Genomic DNA, 17698 nt, shown 5'->3' with positions numbered 1-17698 from the left:
GCTCCTCAATTCTCAGAAGGAAACAGTCTTGTACAGCTTCTTACAAAGCTTCTTTTTAAATTAAATAGAAGCATACTTGAACAAAGGAAGTGATAAAGATGTTCTAATCCCATGTCTTTCTAATCCATGAAGCATCCAAGATTTCTTCCAACATCAGACTGTGGCTCAGTTTTCACTGGCACTTCCATCATCATCCCTACTAACAACATCTTAGTTACAGGAATTTTCTCACTATGATAATTTTTATAGCCAAAATCTTCTGGCACAAAATCACTGAGGCAGAGTGTAATACCATTGTAAGGCTTGCAACAGCTGTTGTGTTGAGAAGCTATTTTATGTTAATAAAGAACTACTACACATACTCCTAGATAAATCACACTTTTGCATTTATTCTAGTCTAAACAGCTGAAACAGCAACCTGCACCCTATGTAGTTTTGCACCACTGCCGAGAAAATCAGCAACTATAAACAAAAGCAAGATAGTGCAACACAGCACATGTTCAGAAGCACCATACTTTCAAAAAAAAAAAAGTGGCTAAGGCAGCAAACAAAAGACATTCAGTTACTACAGTGATGGGGCCAAACAAGGACAAAGATGCATTGTCTCACTCTTAAAAAGTGACATTTCTTGTATGGAGGGGTTTGGAAAATTCTCTAGGTGGGCAAGGATTTTTGTAATATTATACATTCTTTCCTTGAAGAAGGACCTCTTAGAACCTATATCATTCTCCACAAAACACTGTAATTTTCACTGTACAGATGGGAGTGCAGAAAAAAAGAAAAAAGGAAATTTTTCTGCAAGCATGTGGTTAGGTAGGGAGAGAGACAGGAAACAACCAAACATGAGGTGACCTCACAAAAATAATCTCTTTTGATCTATGAATCCATGCTTAACTTGAATTAAATGGAAAAAAGAGTGACGTAAGAAACAGACTAGCAAATCAGGAGTGGTACTTACAGCCTGTAGGAACCGAAAAGACAACAGGGTACTGCTAATTCCCCCATATGAGTGCACATCTTCATAATCTCCCTCCTCCAGCAGGTACTGACGGCCTTTATAGCATTCCTTTTCATAGGCAACCCATCTAAAGTAACCACAAGGAAAGAAAACAATTAGAAGAAAAAGTACAACAGCATCATACCAAGAATAAAAGGGGAAAAGATCATCATAAATTCCTAAGATAAATATCAACCTCAGTTGAGGAACAAAGCAATGCTTGTTATTTGAGATTACAACACAGACCAACCAAGCATTCTTTGTGGATCAATACTCCATTTTATTATGTGATCTCCAACAATAGTTCATTTGTGTAATCATAGAATATCAGGGTTGGAAGGGACCTCAGGAGGTCATCTAGTCCAACCCCCTGCTCAAAGCAGGACCAATTCCCAACTAAATCATCCCAGCCAGGGCTTTGTCAAGACTGACCTTAAAAACCTCTAAGGAAGGAGATTCCACCACCTCCCTAGGTAACCCATTCCAGTGCTTCACCACCCTCCTAGGAAAAAATTTTTCACAATATCCAACCTAAACCTCCCCCACTGCAACTTGAGACCATTACTCCTTGTTCTGTCATCTGCTACCACTGAGAACAGTCTAGATCCAGCCTCTTTGGAACCCCCTTTCAGGTAGTTGAAAGCAGCTATCAAATCCCCCCTCATTCTTCTCTTCTGCAGACTAAACAATCCCAGTTCCCTCAGCCTCTCCTCATAAGTCATGTGTTCCAGCCCCCTAATCATTTTTGTTGCCCTCTGCTGGACTCCTTCCAATTTTTCCACATCCTTCTTGTAGTGTGGGGCCCAAAATTGGACACAGTACTCCAGATGAGGCCTCACCAATGTCCAATAGAGGGGAATGATCACATCCCTCGATCTGCTGGTAATGCCCCTATTTATACAGCCCAAAATGCCGTTAGCCTTCTTGGCAACAAGGGCACACTGTCAACTCATATCCAGCTTCTTGTCCACTGTAACCCCTACGTCCTTTTCTGCAGAACTGATTCCTAGCCATTCGGTCCCTAGCCTGTAGCAGTGCATGGGACTCTGCACTTGTCCTCGTTGAACCCCATCAGGTTTCTTTTGGCCCAATCCTCTAATTTGTCTAGGTCCTTCTGTATCCTAACCCTACCCTCCAGCGTATCTACCACTCCTCCCAGTTTAGTGTCATCTGCAAACTTGCTGAGAGTGCAGTCCACGCCATCCTCCAAATCATTAATGAAGATATTGAACAAAACTGGCCCCAGGACCGACCTTTGGGGCACTCCGCTTGATACCGGCTGCTAACTAGACATGGAGCCATTGATCACTACCTGTTGAGCCCGATGATCTAGCCAACTTTCTATCCACCTTATAGTCCATTCATCCAGCCCATACTTCTTTAAGTTGCTGGCAAGTATACTGTGGGAGACCATATCAAAAGCTTTGCTAAAGTCAAGGAACAACATATCCACTGCTTTCCCCTCGTCCACAGACCCACTTATCGCATCATAGAAGGCAATTAGGTTAGTCAGGCATGACTTGCCCTTGGTGAATCCATGCTGACTGTTCCTGATCACTTTCCTCTCCTCTAAGTGTTTCAGAATTGATTCCTTGAGGGCCTGCTCCATGATTTTTCCAGGGACTGAGGTGAGGCTGACTGGCCTGTAGTTCCCCGGATCCTCCTCCTTCCCTTTTTTAAAGCTGGGCACTACATTGGCCTTTTTCCAGTCATCCGGGACCTCCCCCAATCGCCATGAGTTTTCAAAGATAATGGCCAATGGCTCTGCAATCACATCTGCCAACTCTTTTAGCACCCTCAGATGCAGCGCGTCTGGCCCCATGGATTTGTGCTCATCCAGCTTTTCTAAATAATCCTGAACCACTTCTTTCTCCACAGAGGGCTGGTCACCTTCTCCCTATGCTGTGCTGCCCAGTGCAGTAGTCTGGGAGCTGACCTTGTTCGTGAAAATAGAGGTAAAAAAAGCATTGAGGTACATTAGCTTTTTCCACATCCTCTGTCACTAGGTTGCCTCCCTCATTCAGTAAGGGGCCCACACTTTCCTTGACTTTCTTCTTGTTGCTAACATACCTGAAGAAACCCTTCTTGTTATTCTTAACATCTCTTGCTAGCTGCAACTCCAAGTGTAATGCACCAACACTCTTGAAAAATGTTTCTGTCATAGTCTTATAGTGCATTTCAACACATTTTCATAAATGTAATGGCTAGACCCTTAAGGGTCATGCAGAGAGTTATCAGTGGCCAAACCAACATCATATCCTGGGAATGTTGAGATTCGGGGTGAAATCCTGGCCATGTTGTAGTCAATAGCCAAACTCTCATTGACTTCTATGGAGTCAGTGTCCTCTGCTCTAACCAAGAGAATACTAAATCCAATAAAATAGAACATGTATAAAAATAATGCATATGTAAAATACTTTTGTACTGCAAAGCAGGGAATTGTACCATTTAAAAATATTCTGAATAGATAAAACCGGATTAAAAATAAATTTCTGCATCAATTCTGAGTGTTCTCAATGAATTTTACTTTGAAAAAGTGCACAATAGCACAAGAAGCTTTATAAGGCTTCAAAAAGTTGTGCTATAAAGTGATGTGGAATTAAAAGTTCCCATTAAAATTAGACTAATCAAATTTACAAGATATTTGAAAAATAGGAATGTATACTCAAGTACTGTTAGTTAAGCTTTAATATTCAAGACAGAGTTTACAATATGCACATTATAGCAACACCAGCTCATTCAACAATGGCAAAAGGTATTTCTTTCATTAAAACTTTCCTGCAAGGATTTACAACTGCTGTACAAATTTTGTCAGGGTTGAAGTTTGGCAGACAAAAATGGATTTATTTTTTATAACATTTGGCTTAGATTAGAGTTCAGCTGTTCAAGTTATTGTAAAACAAAAAACAAAACAAAAAAAACAACCCACACACTAGACAGAAGGATAACTTTTAAAATATGAAGTTTTCCAAAGAGCTGGTCCATAATGTCTTTGAGTAGTGTCTTTAGGTATTGACATTTAAGTTTTCTATGAATGTAGTGCTTGTGAAATCCTCCAAACAAAATTAAATAATAACTGCATAAGGTGCTTACCATCCCAGTCTTTTTACTGGAAGTTAACTTGGAAACCTTGAGGACAACTGTAATGTCATTGTTAGCTATTTCACTGCTGAGCTCTCTAGCAGAAACCTTTATTTTCATTAGATAAAGTGGCAGATCTTGGTGGGGTTGAAGGAACAGTGGGTTGGTTTAGTTGTTATACAGAGCTCCTGGGATATGCATCAAAGGACTGATTCTCTCAGGGCTGTTCTACACTACAGAGTTAGGTTGGCATAACCAGGGCCGGCTCCAGCTTTTTTGCAGCCCCAAGCGGCGAAGCAAAAATAAAAAAGATAAAGCTGATCGGCGGCACTTCGGTGGCAGCACAGCTGTGCCGCTTTGGTCTTCGGCGGCAATTTGGCAGCGGGTCCTTCGCTCCAAGAAACTGAGGGACCCGCCGCCGAAGACCCGGAGGTGCCACCCCTTTCCATTGGCCACCCCAAGCACTTGCTTCCTTCGCTGGTGCCTGGAGCCGGCCCTGGGCATAACTACCTTACTCAGGGCTGTGAAAAATGTTCATGCCTTGTGCTAGGTAATTAAGTCAACCTAAGCCCCAGTGCAGACACTACTAGGTTGACAGAAGAATTCTGTCAACTTAGCTACCACCTGTCAGAGAAATGAATTTATTACAGTGATGGGAAAACCCCTTCTTCACTGTATTAAGTATCTACACTCCAACACTGCAGCTGTGCCACAGTAGCATTTCTAGTGTAGACTTAGGGCTTGTCTATACTTATGCGCTGGTTCGGCGGCAGGCAATCGAACTTCTGGGTTCAATTTATTGCGTCTTGTCTGGAATAATCCTGCTCGGCGCGAGGAGTACACGGAGTCGACGGGGGAACCTGCCTGCCGCGTCTGGACCGCGGTAAGTTCAAACTAAGGTACATCGACTTCAACTACGTTATTCACGTAGCTGAAGTTGCATACCTTAGTTCGGATTGGGGGTTAGTGTAGACTAGGCCGTAGTCTCAGTCTCTAGATGTTAAGAGAATCATTTATATAACCATGGAAAGTGATGCTAAAATGCTACCAAATCGGAATGGTAGCTTTTTACACCCACTTTGCACAACTGTAAATGACTATATAATGGGCAGAACAATGCAAAATCAATCCCAGGTACATCTTCACTAGGAAAAGAAAGGTGTGTTAACTCATTTTGGCAAATGCATGAATAACCGACACACGGTAAAATTCTAGTGAAGATGAAGCACTTTACAGCTTTTACATGAGTTAGTAGATCAAATGGAGGAGGATGGAATCTAAGGTTTACTTCAACCTGTTAACCCATGTGAAAACCACGAACTGCCTTGTCTGCACTAGGATTTTACTTAGTGTCAGTTACCACATATTACCTAACACAAGTTAAACACATACCTTTTTCCCTAGTGAAGACAAGGCTTAAGATTTAAAAAAAAAAAAAAAAAAAAAAGGTCAATCCATTCCTTCCTCTGCCCACACAAGATATTGTCTATACTATATTTAACTCACCTTAACTGATTGCCAATTACCTTGTTATTTAACACATCTGCATATGTTAGTATAGACACGCCACAAATGTTTGTTCCAAGACATAAATGTTTGTGGTTGTGGTTTATCCTAGGACTATTTTTTGAAACCTTGATTGTAATTAGATTACTTATAAAGAGAGTAATTTGTCATTTATCTATTTACAGAGAACACTAAATACAAAAATGAAATATACTCACACTCCACCAATGACACGTATTGATCCAATTCCCTGGAAATCCTCATCACTTCTAAAGAGTGCTGGGACAGCATCAGTGTTTCCAGAAAGCTCTTTGGCCCATCCTCCAAAATATTTTTTCTCATATATTACTATCTGGAGAATGTGGTTTGAAACAATGTATTTAATACTTTAACTTTTAGTAATCTTAAATCTGACACATATAGTGCAGCATTGTCCAGGAATGCAATTTTTTTCTCAGCAGCTCCACCATGGTGGAAATTCTGTGCTGTGTCTCCTGAGTCCTCCTGATTGCAGGTTGCTCCAGGGTCTGGACAAGCCCTGGTATGATTTTGACAGCTGTAGCAGGCAGTCTAAGGGCTTCTCTACACAGGAAAATTGACCAGTACAGTTATACCAATATAATTATACCACTATAATTGCCTGTGTGGACACCTTTACTTGAACAAGAGTGGCCACAGATAACTAAAACAGTACAGTTATGCTGATAACATTTTCCATGTGAGAAGCTCTAGTTAAAGACAGCTTCCCCAGGCCACCTAGAATCTCTGCAGAGCTTTGTGCTCTAGCCCTGCTGCCAGCCCCAATATGCCCTTCCCAGGCTGCCTATACTGAGACTTGCAAGTGTGTTTTCAGAGAGCAATCTTATGACTATGTTCCTCAAATCCTGTGCTGCGGGAATTGTCTCAAAGCTGGATCTGGGGCTCTTAGAGCTCCTTTATGCTGCTCCAGCCCTTTTCATTCAGTGTAAAGAAGCAAGCAGGAGTGAGAATCTCACCCCATATATTTAAAATCCATGAAATACGGTAGATTCATAGAGTTTCATTTGAGCTGAGTGATGAGACACCATAAGCCTGATCCAACAGAAAATATCCATGGTCTTCCCAGCCAAGGAATCCGTGGCTGATGGATCTGCACTAGACAGACATGAATAGAGGAACAGGACAGCCTCCATTGGACGTACAGTTAAAAAAAAAAAAAAACTATCAGAATTTGTTGGGATTTGAAGAGTTGCCTGGGTGCAGGAAAATTCTATGGGTTCCTTACCTCTGGCATTGCACAGTTCCTCATTCTGGATTCACCTGTTCACCCTTCACCAGCGTCACATGCACTGTGTGCTAGAGTAACTCCCTTCTATGGGTATGGCTCTGGCATGCAATTGGCCAGGCTACAGCTTTTTTTTTAAAAAAATAAGTTAACTGGAGCCATATATGTTTCTGTGGGGGAGGGGCAGACTAAAAGCAAAGAAAAATGTTTCTGGCCTCCCTTCCCACCCTCCAATTGGATTCCAATCACACACACCCCAATGTGCTCCAGAAGATGGGCCCTCCCAATCATGATTTGACTCTTGCAGTGGGGGTGGGGTGGGGTGGGGTGGGGAGGGAAGGGAAGGGAAGAGAGTGTACTTCCTTTCTCTTATTTTTTGAATGTGGTGAAGTAGACATTTGACCTACAGGGGTCCTTTGTTCACTGATGCCTGTGGATGTGTCAACTAGGAGAAACTCACTTCAGACTGTAGTTCCTTTAAAATTCTTCTTCATACAACTGACATTCAGTTATCTTGGAAAAAAATCCTGCCACTGCTTTTATGTCTCACAAAGCACATGTAACTCCTGGGCTGTGTAGATCACAGAATTTGTTCTTAGGAAGTGGGCAGATGCAGAATGCCTAATCTAATATTCCACAGACAATAGAGAAGAGGTATTTCCCACACTAAGAAAAGGAAGTAGTCTTAAATCAAGGTCTCTCTGTGACAGAATCTTTTATTGGCAGCATGCTCGGTACTTACCTTAACATTCATAGGCATTTGTACCTTTAGTCCACCCTAAGATATAAAATACATAAATAAATAATTACATAAAATCTTAAATTATATTTCCATATGTGTTCATTTTATAACCCTATTGGAGTATGCAGTTCTTGCAGCTATACTAGATGATTCCAGTCTGTATTGAATCTGATATTTAAATACACTGATAATTCACAAAACCAAGGAACATCTATAAAAATGATCTACAAACACAGAATGTTTTTACGAGCCTCTGAATAAAAAAACCAAAACAACACTTTATACATGTTTATCTTTACTTGCACTATGGATCTAAGTATTTACTACTTATTTGTCATTCACTTATACCACTGATCAGATTAGAAAAAAATTAAAATAACCTTTAAAATTGTTCCACATATATTACAAGTTTTCTTAAAGCAGTAGGGATCATATACCAAAAAGTTATTTATATCAAAACTTATTTCACCAGAACACAGGCTGATGGGTAAATTCCCAGGAATGAGAACAATGTAAGCCATCTATGAAGGGAGGCACAACAGCGCATATGAATAACAATGTTCCAGTGCTGTAAACAGTAGTCAAGGATTGTTGTAATCCTCAACATATTTGCAGAATAGGGGAGAGATTTTCAAAGGCACAAATGGAAGGCAGGTGCACAACTCACACTGACTTTCAGTGGGAGCTGGGCACGTAACTGCCCCTTGTAGTTTTGAAAAATCTCCCTTTGGAACCTTTATGTACACATTAAAGCTACATGCCATTGTATCTGTATCCATCCCTTTCCATGTTTATATCCACAAGCTGGCCATCAAAGGAGTATTAGGTTGCCTGTGTATCAAGATTGCTATGCAGTGCATAGTCACAGGAAGATTACCAGGCAGTTTGAGTAGTTATGTCTTCTTCTGACCTGGCACCTGCAGCAGACTCTAGCTGTACCAGTATGCAAAGGTTTTCTGAAGAAGCTTTTATAACCAGTTGTTGTTGGTTCCAGCAAAAACTGAACAACCTTAAAGGCACAACTTTTGGGTCTTATTTAAAGAGGCAGTTAATCCACATCCTCTTGACACAAGTTGTTCTTTTACTAAAGATGTCCTACTGCATTGAGGAACCCGGTGTTCCTCTCTGACTTGAACATTCCCAAAGCTCTGGAAGTTTGCATTGAAAAGAAAGTAAGAAGAATATTATACCTCTATGGAAATTGGCTGTCACAATCTGCACTGTCAATGTGTTGCAACAATACAGTTCACCACCACAACATCCAAACTGCAGATGGACCAAAAACCCAGAACTGGATCCAATTTTTGTATCTATAATAGACCATACCTACAGTCTACATCCAAAAACTCCTAAACATGGGGAATATGAAATCCCAATTTTAACTTTCCCAATTCTTGGACTGTTCTGATTTGACCCACTTGAGAGAGATATGAGCTGCAAACATGCACCTATCTCTTCTCCCAGTGCCAAGTAATACAGCCTTTCCAGACTTATTGAGAGCTCTAAATGTGCAAATGTGGGAGCGTAGCAACTTTTCAGATGAATGGCAAATGCATTGTAATACACCACTGCATGACATCTATGTTAGACATGCAAAAATCTCTAAAAAATTGTAAAGAGAAAATTCAACTCAAAGTTATCTTTAGACCAAATCATTAAATGGGGTGCATCATTCAGAGAATCGCAACATCCTCACCATTTTTAGAGGACGCAGAGATTTCACATCTGCAGCAGAAATTTCAGATGGTGAGTTGCCTTCTTCCAAAACTAGCATATCTCCTTTGTAATTAGGGTCTGAATAGGCAAGCCATCTATAGCAATGAGGAGAAAAAATGACTTGTTTAAAACAATTAAATATGTTAAGAGTGTACATTCTTTTCTTGATTATATCCATCAGGGCTAGACAATATGCACCAGATACATAAAGTATCTTAAATACAAAATACATTTAAACATTAGGATTTTGAATGTGTTGCTACAATCTTAGAAAATTAAATTTAAGATTCCTTCAATGTCTAACCCAGAAGAAATAAGACAAGAAAACATTTGTCACTTATTATAAAAGGCCATCTTGTTACACTGTGAATAAGCAAAACCTAAAGATTACTACTGATGACTACAAATGTCTGGAGACCAATACCGGCATCAAAATTTATCATGAACTCATGATTCAAAATAAGATAGAAATCTTTGTATTGACTTCACAGGGCTTTGCTTCAGACTTATTAGAATATGTCCATTCACTACATTTATTTGAAAACTAGGGGCTCTTATTTTGACATTAAGGTCCTTGAAGCATGGCTCCCTCCTTCAGACTGTCATGTCAAAAGGAAGTATGTGTGTAAGGGTGAGGTGGGGAAAGACGAGGTGGGTTATAGTGGGTGGGATATGAGACTAGTGGACAGTGATGAAGAATGGAGGTGGGGGCTTATATGCACGTGGAGTATCAAGTACTTAAAACTTGCTATCTAGAAAATTGTAAGCAATTAAAAATTACTGTAGTTGAACACTTTTCTCCTTTCCTTTTCTCATAGCTTTAAAACTCATTTTCTAATTTTTTTCCAAACTTCACAAAAGTATTCTGCCTGGGGATCAGAAGTTGCATGTGAACCTCAGAGAAGCTAGATTCATAATGGGAAGCTAGCTTCAACCCCAATCATGGAGTGACTCCTGTCACTCCATAGTGATTCTGGAAAAGAGGAAAACATCTCACTCTAGAACGAAAGGACCGGGAAGTTCTGTGCACCTACCTGACAAACATATTTCCTCTGCTAAACACACAAAGTACTGGACTGGTGAGGGAGTCTGGATTTGGCTCATTTTGATTAGCCACACAGAAAGTAAGGGCACAGTTGCCGCTTCAGGAGTGCTTAATTGAGGCAATATTTATTTTCTGGAATTCAATCACACTGTTATGCTTTTAACAGTGTGGTTGGGTAAAAGGACACTACTGGTCTCCAGTGAACAAGAAGTTGACTTTATCTGAGCTTCCTCCTCTACTTATACAGGTGCTCAAGGAAAGGTCTACAAGACTGGTTGATAGGAAAACAGAGGGAGAATGCCTTTGAGAGAGTCAGGCTGCACACCAAGGAATCATAGAACTGGACTGAAACAAACTAGGGAGTTTATGTTAACATATTTTTATAAATATAATGCCCTCAGAAAAATCCTTTTTGATTGCAAGTGTTTTTTCCTGCTATGTCATTCCGCCAGCTTACAAACTACTAGTAAAGAATTCCAATACTCACACTCCTGACTTGACAATTATGTAAAAGGTGCTTTTAACATCCAGTTCTTCTAAATTGGCAACTTCACTCTGAATGCAGACAGGAAACCCCTCTGTTCCAGCTTGCGGGCAAAACTCTATTTCTGGAATGCTGCAATCCTGCAGAAACAAATCAAACTGTAAAGGTTAATTACATTTGGAAAGTTTGCCAGTACTGCTAGAAATACAGGTCCTTCCTTTTAAAGCTATGTTTATTTCAATTATTTTCTTAACACAATAACTTTGGGTTCTACAGAACAGTACAACTTTTTAAAAATTAAGGCTGGAATTTTCAGCGTCCTAAAGGAGTTAGGCCTCCACCTTCCACTGACTTTCCATGGGAGTTTAGCACCTAACTCTTGTGGGCTCCTTTGAAAATCTCAGCCTAAATATGCTTTTATTAAATCATATTTACCAACAGAAGAAGCTATTTATATAGTGTTTCTGACTTCTTGGATTTTTAACAACTTTATGATGAAAACATTGAAGTCAACTGGTTGTGATATTACACTATTTTCTTTTTACTACATTTGGATTCAGTGGTGCTTTCTAATTTTCTATATTAAGTATTCATTAAAGAATAGCATACACATATACATGGCTCCTTTTCAGTATCATCTTAAATTAGGTAATTATGACCGTGTGTAGAGTTACATTAAATATGTCTAAAATAAAATACAACTTTAACTGCACAGTTTAGAATCGGGCATGCTTGTTGATGAGCAGTTTAATGCTTAGTGTATAATAATTTAAATCAATAAAAGAAAAAAGATTCCAGATTTAATATTATATACAAACCCAGATCCCAATTCAGGAAAGAATTTAAGCACATGATTATGTCCATCTTTATTTCAGGAAGGGCACATATTTAACTTCGAGCATGAGTAACTCTTGGATTTCACTGGAATTAAAGGGTGTACTTATAAGGATGCTTCCCTGGAACGAGGCTTCAATTATAACTACTTCAGAAATTTATTTAGGACTCCCTGTAATTAAGTTTTGCAATGCATATGACTTACGCCCTCAAATTGTGTAAATTCAATTTTATGTTACTTTAAATAAAAGGGCAGCATTCCAGAGAAAGGCAAAGAAAGTGAAAGCCAAAACAAATGTTTCCAGTGCCAGGTAGCTACCTAATACTTTTTCTTTATACAGTACATGTTAAGATGGGGGCACTAGCAGGGCCATTGCAAGGAAGTTTCGCACCCGAGGCAAAACTTCCACCTAGCGCCACCCCCCCCCCCCCCCAACCCCCCCCCCCCCCCATTCCCCCCCCCCCCCCCCCGCCGCAGCTCCCCCTCCTCTGCAGCTATCCCTGCCCAGGGAGCCTGCCCCAGTTCACCTCTGCTCCACCTCCTCTGCTGAGCACGCCAGCACCACTTGGCGCCGCAAGCCTGGGAGGGGAGGAGAATTAGAGCGGGGGCTGTGTGCTCAGCAGAGGAGGCAGAGTGGAGGTGATCTGGGGCGGGGTGCAGTTCCCCTGTGCGCCCCCACCCCACCGTTACTGCGGGCGGCCATCCCCTCACCCGCCCGCCCCAGCTCACCTCCACTCCACCTCCTCACCTGAGCAGGCTTTTAGGCACCCTCAACCACTAGGCGCCCTAGACGGCCCCCTAGTTCGCCTAATGGTTGCACCGGCCCTGGGCACTAGGATTTTATCACAGGAGCTCCTATCCATTAGCCTATCAGTTCTGGATCAGAGCGTCCCAAGTCTCACAGTTCTTCCGAAGAAATGTGCAGAGACTGTCTTTAACTATGGTAATTTCAACACACATGTAAAATGTAGCACCAGTGGTGTTTTTATTTTTTTAAAAACAGCTTTTGACACACTACAGCTCAATGTAAGGTTTCCTTTTAGGCCCTGATTCAGCAAAGCAGTTAAGCACTGAAGCGAAAGAGAGTTAACTACAGGTCTGTTGCATCTTTAACATGCGCGATTTCAGCTTTACATGATTGGCAAAAACAAAAACAAAAAAAAAGAAAAATAACAATTTTAATACTGTACCTGTACTGCGGGCAATTCTGCCCACCATTACACTCAATGTAATTTTGACTATACGCGATTTTCACTTTACGCGCTGACTGCAGAACGTAACCCTAGCGTAAGATACTAGACCTGTACTGTTAGAATACTGTAAAGACCTATAGTTTAAGAACTTAGGTGTATTTTTATCACTTAGTTAGTTACAGGGGTATAAAAACAAAATCAAAATCACAGTCTGCCTTCTCTCACTAGGACAGTCTGAGGCCTTGTTCTTAAGCTAAGGCCTTTGGCTAAGCAGCAGGGGCAGCGACAAGCTGGGAAGTGAACGGTCACATCCTCACATTCCAAATCAGTCACATTGCAATAAGGTGGTATTGGGCTGTTAGGAAGATGATCCTGTCCTGATAATGCCCATCACCACCAGATAAAGAAACAGATCTTAAGATGGTTAAAGAAAACTTAGTTTGATAGCATCCTGTCTGCCAAGAAATCACTTCTCAATGGTTGCGGCTGTGAAACCCTCATTTCTGTATTGTTTTATCTTTATGGCTCCCACTTTTCTATTGTTAATCTGTCTGGTTCTCTAATTGTTTCTGTCTGCTGTATAACTAATTTTGCTAGGTGTAAGTTAATTAGGATAGTGGAATATAATTGGTTAGAGAAGTACAGTATGTTACAATAGGTTAGGATTGGTTAGTTAAATTTCAGTAAAATGATTGGTTAAGGTATGCTTGCGGGGGGGGGAGGGGAAGAGACGGGAATGAGGAACGCGGAACATGGACACAGGCAAGGTTCTGCGGCGTCAGAACTGAGAAGGGGGATATGGGGTATATGCTCTGCGGCGTCAGAACTGGGAAGGGGAATATGAGGTATATGCTCTGCGGCATCAGAGCTGGGAACAGAACACGGGGGAACAGACTCTACTGGCGTATAGAAATAAGCCCGACTGGTGTGAAGGGCTTTGGAATATGCTTGCTTGGAAACTAGCCCCGTTAAACATCGCATTGTTTGCACTTCGGACTTCTGGTCTTTTGCTGCTTGCTGTCTGCATGACAAGAACCAGGGAAGTGGAAGGGTTGAGGGAAAGCCCTCTAACAACTACGTGCTTTAAAAGTTTGGCATGTGCCAAAGTAAAGCTGTTCTCTGAGGACCCTCTCACAAGCATAGGAGGCAAGAGGAGTGGGAACAACACTACAGAGATTTCAGGCATCTTTCTGGCCCATGAGACAAGGAGGGGCTGAGGTAACTTGGACAGCCCCCCCAGGGTTATCTAAATTAGGGGTGGCCAACCTGTGGCTCCGGAGCCACATGCGGCTCTTCAGAAGTCAATATGCAGCTCCTTGTATAGGCACCGACTCCGGGGCTGGAGCTACAGGCGCCAGCTTTCCAATGTGCCGGGGGGTGCTCACTGCTCAACCCCTGGCTCTGCCCCCACTCCACCCCTTCCCACCCCCTCCCCTGAGCCTGCAGTGCTCTTGTTCTGCCCCCACTCCCTCCCAGAGCCTCCAGCATGCCACGAAACAGCTGATTGGGAGGTACGGGGAAGGAGGGAGGGGGAGGGAGGCGCTGATCTGCAGGACTGCCGGTGGTGGGAGGCGCTGGGAGTGGGGGAGCCGATGGCGGGCTGCTGATGTATTACTGGCTCTTTGGCAAAGTACATTGGTAAATTTTGGCTCCTTCTCAGGCTCAGGTTGGCCACCCCTGATCTAAATTATGTCAGGGACTGTTCCAGCCTCCAGAGAAGCCTAGGATCAGGATGTATCTCAATTGCATAGCACAGAACCTCACCCCAGGATTGAAAGGCTCAGAACAGGTTCCACTGAAGCAGTAACAAATTATCCAAAAATAAAAACAAGTCTCTCTTGCTGGTGCACAAAGTTATTTTGATAATTATTGAACTGTCAGCAATAAAGTAATAATTATGGTAAAATTACTTCAGAGAAATGTTAAGTCACTTTCCCCAAGAGGCCCACAGTACAGTAACATAATACACTAGCAATGCTCTCACACACAATCACATTTCCTTTGTATTGTACCTAGCAAACAATGCACAGTATTTGTTTTCAGCAACAAAAAATTGCAACGCACTGATTTTGTATCAGAAGATCAAAACCAGAAAGATATTGTAGAAAATTGCCAGTACAATACTAATTTATAGAAAATTGCTAAAGAAATGCTACTCATGCCTCTGGATCTAAACATACAGCTGAGCAGGTAAAAAAGAATTTGTAGTTCACAAGAATATGTGCATGTGATACAGCCACAATGAAGAGAGATTATTTGAGGCTCCTGTTTTCTGCTATAATCTGTACATTTTGTAATCCAATCTAATCCAGGTTTTCAAAGCTTGCTTGTTTGTGATTTTCCTAATGAATTAGGCAGTAACTGCTTAAGGTACAAGAAAACATCTCTCTCTTTCCTTCCTTCTCCCTCCTCTTTACATATATATCATATACTGTTTATACATTTATGACTTTAGCCTATACAACATGCACATAAATTCTGGAATCAAACAATTCAGTTTTTGTTAGGAAAATTAGAACTTTCTATCATAAAATTCTAGAGAGAATTATGCCAATAATCATTTTCGGCAAGCACAATACAGTGATTACATGGCAAAAAAGGTGGAGAAATAAGGTACTTTTAACTGCACAGACACAGTATCTCATATGAGTCAATATCTGTTTTGTTTCAGTTTACCTAAGGAGCATCATTCTAAAGTTGATGCTTGGAATAAGTCTATATGTTTCTTACTATTCTTTTGGAAATGCTCTCAGATTTGTTTTTAGCTTTAGTGCTCATAAAAAGTGCCCCACTGACAGTACTAAAGACTGGAATAATATAGTTCTTCACCAGGTAGGTGAAGCACAAGCAGGGGCAGTGCAAACTCCCTAATTTTGCTTTAGTGTCCGTTCAGTTTGACTTGGCGGCCCACAAACTTGACCTGTTTACGAATTGTGATGGTTTTTTTGCGAACTGCACTGAGTATACCAACTCCTTTCACACACAGTTACATAGTAACTTGTGGTCATGACCAAAAGCAATTAATACATCAATTTTTAAAGGTAATAAAATTTTTGAGTAAACAATATGTAATTTTATGACTATATTTTTTAAAAATTAGATTAGGGACCAGATTTTTAAAGGTAATTTAGGCATTGCTATGCTCAGCGTTGCAGTGCATAACTGATTTAGGAGCCTATATCTCATTTTCAAAAGGGCCGTAGGCACTTAGCAACCTAAATCCCATTGCAAGTCAATGGGAGTAGGATCCTAAGGACCCAAATCACTTAGGAAAATGAGATTTAGGCTCCTAATCAGTTAGACATTGCAGAACTGATCTCAGCAACACATAAATATCTTTAAAAATCTAGGACTAGGTTACAAACTATGCCCTGATTTACACCCATTGGATGAAATTCTGTGCTGTAATAAGCTGGTAAAGGTCCCCTAGACTAGAAGCCAAACAAGTTTCATCTGCTTATTTGGGGGATGAAGTTAGCCCACTGACCTCAGAGCATGGTAAAAGTTAGCCTGAGGTGTTATTGTACAAGATACATATTATGTCTTTGTAAATACACACCCATACTGTACCATAGCTTATATATTTTAAATATGTGGACTTTAGATCAGTAAATATTTGTCCTGGGATGATCAGATCTGCCTGAACAAACTGATTTAGCGGGCAGCATTACTTACTGAAACTTCAGAAAGACTTTTAATGAAACCAGTCTTTACAAAACAAAATCTCCAAAACTGTGATAATTTGGAGGTTAAGAACCATTACCTCCAATCTGAACCCCTTCAAATTTCAGATATGTGGATGCAAATCCATCACCACACTTGGTTTCAAGTCAGATACAAAACTGAAAAATAGTTTTTTTTTTTTGTTTTTTTTTTTTTCCAATTTATGGTCATATGGAACCAAAATCATGCAGAGAGACAAAAGATTCCCGCCTTGTGCCAAAGCTATAAAAGGGGGTGGAACAGAACAAAGGGGGTGGCAGTCATGAGAAATCTCCTAGCTACCACCTAAGCTGGAAAATGCACTGTACCGGGGAAAGGATTGGGCCCAGACTAGAAAGGCGTCTAGTCTGTGAAAGAGGCTTATTGGAACATCTCTGAGGGTGAGATTTATCTATAATCAGTTTCTTAATGTATTAGGTTTAGACTTGCGTTTTTTTGTGTTTTATTTTGCTTGGTAACTTGCTTTGTTCTGTCTGTTATTACCTGAAACCAGTTAAATCCTACTTTTTATATTTAATAAAATCACTTTTGCTTATTATTGAACCCAAAGTAAGTAAGTAATTCCTGGGGGAGCAAACAGCTGTGCATATCTCTCTATCAGTGTTATAGAGGGTGGACAATTTATGAGTTTACCCTGTATAAGCTTTATACAGAGTAAAACAGATTTATTTGGGGTTTGGATTCTGCTCGGTGTCTGGGTGCTAGAGACAGGAGCACTTCTTAAGCTGCTTTCAGTTAAGTCTGCAGCTTATGCGGGACATGGTTCAGACCTTGGTCTGTGTTTGCAGCAGGCTAGCATGTCTGGCTCAACAAGGCAGGGTTCTGAAGTCCCAAGCTGACAGAGAAAATGGGCTCAGGGGTAGTTTCAGCACATCAAGTGGCAGACCCAAAGGGGTTTCTGTGACCCAACCCATCACAGTGGGCATTTCTGCCTGCTGGGGTCATGTTACTAAGGCACAGAAAAAAAAAAAAAAGAGTTAAACGGCGAGAGAAAGACATCACTGAATAGACGTGTTCATTTGCCGGGGTAACGAGTGCTGTCTAAGTGCCTAATTAGAGCACAAACCTTCAGTGAGCATCACCCTCTATCCCTCTCTGCCTTTAACATTGAA

General features: G+C 41.0%; 1 protein-coding gene across 3 annotated transcripts in view; it reads right to left on the bottom strand.

Moving 5' to 3' along the window:
- The window catches only part of CRYBG3 (crystallin beta-gamma domain containing 3), a 136569-nt gene that overhangs the window by 44301 nt on the left and 74570 nt on the right, over positions 1-17698 (bottom strand). For 2 of the 3 annotated variants that reach the window (XM_034791429.1, XM_034791436.1), the window contains 5 exons: positions 10839-10975; positions 9287-9401; positions 7591-7626; positions 5803-5936; positions 959-1085 (listed from right to left, as the gene is read on the bottom strand). In XM_034791429.1, the coding sequence (XP_034647320.1) occupies positions 959-1085; positions 5803-5936; positions 7591-7626; positions 9287-9401; positions 10839-10975 (549 nt within the window). The other variant, XM_034791443.1, reaches the window with a different exon arrangement.

The sequence above is a fragment of the Trachemys scripta genome, chromosome 1, assembly GCF_013100865.1.
Source record: "Trachemys scripta elegans isolate TJP31775 chromosome 1, CAS_Tse_1.0, whole genome shotgun sequence".
NCBI classification, from domain to species: Eukaryota; Metazoa; Chordata; order Testudines; family Emydidae; genus Trachemys; species Trachemys scripta.
Note: the sequence above shows the minus strand (reverse complement) of the source record. Positions and strands in the feature narration are given on the sequence as shown.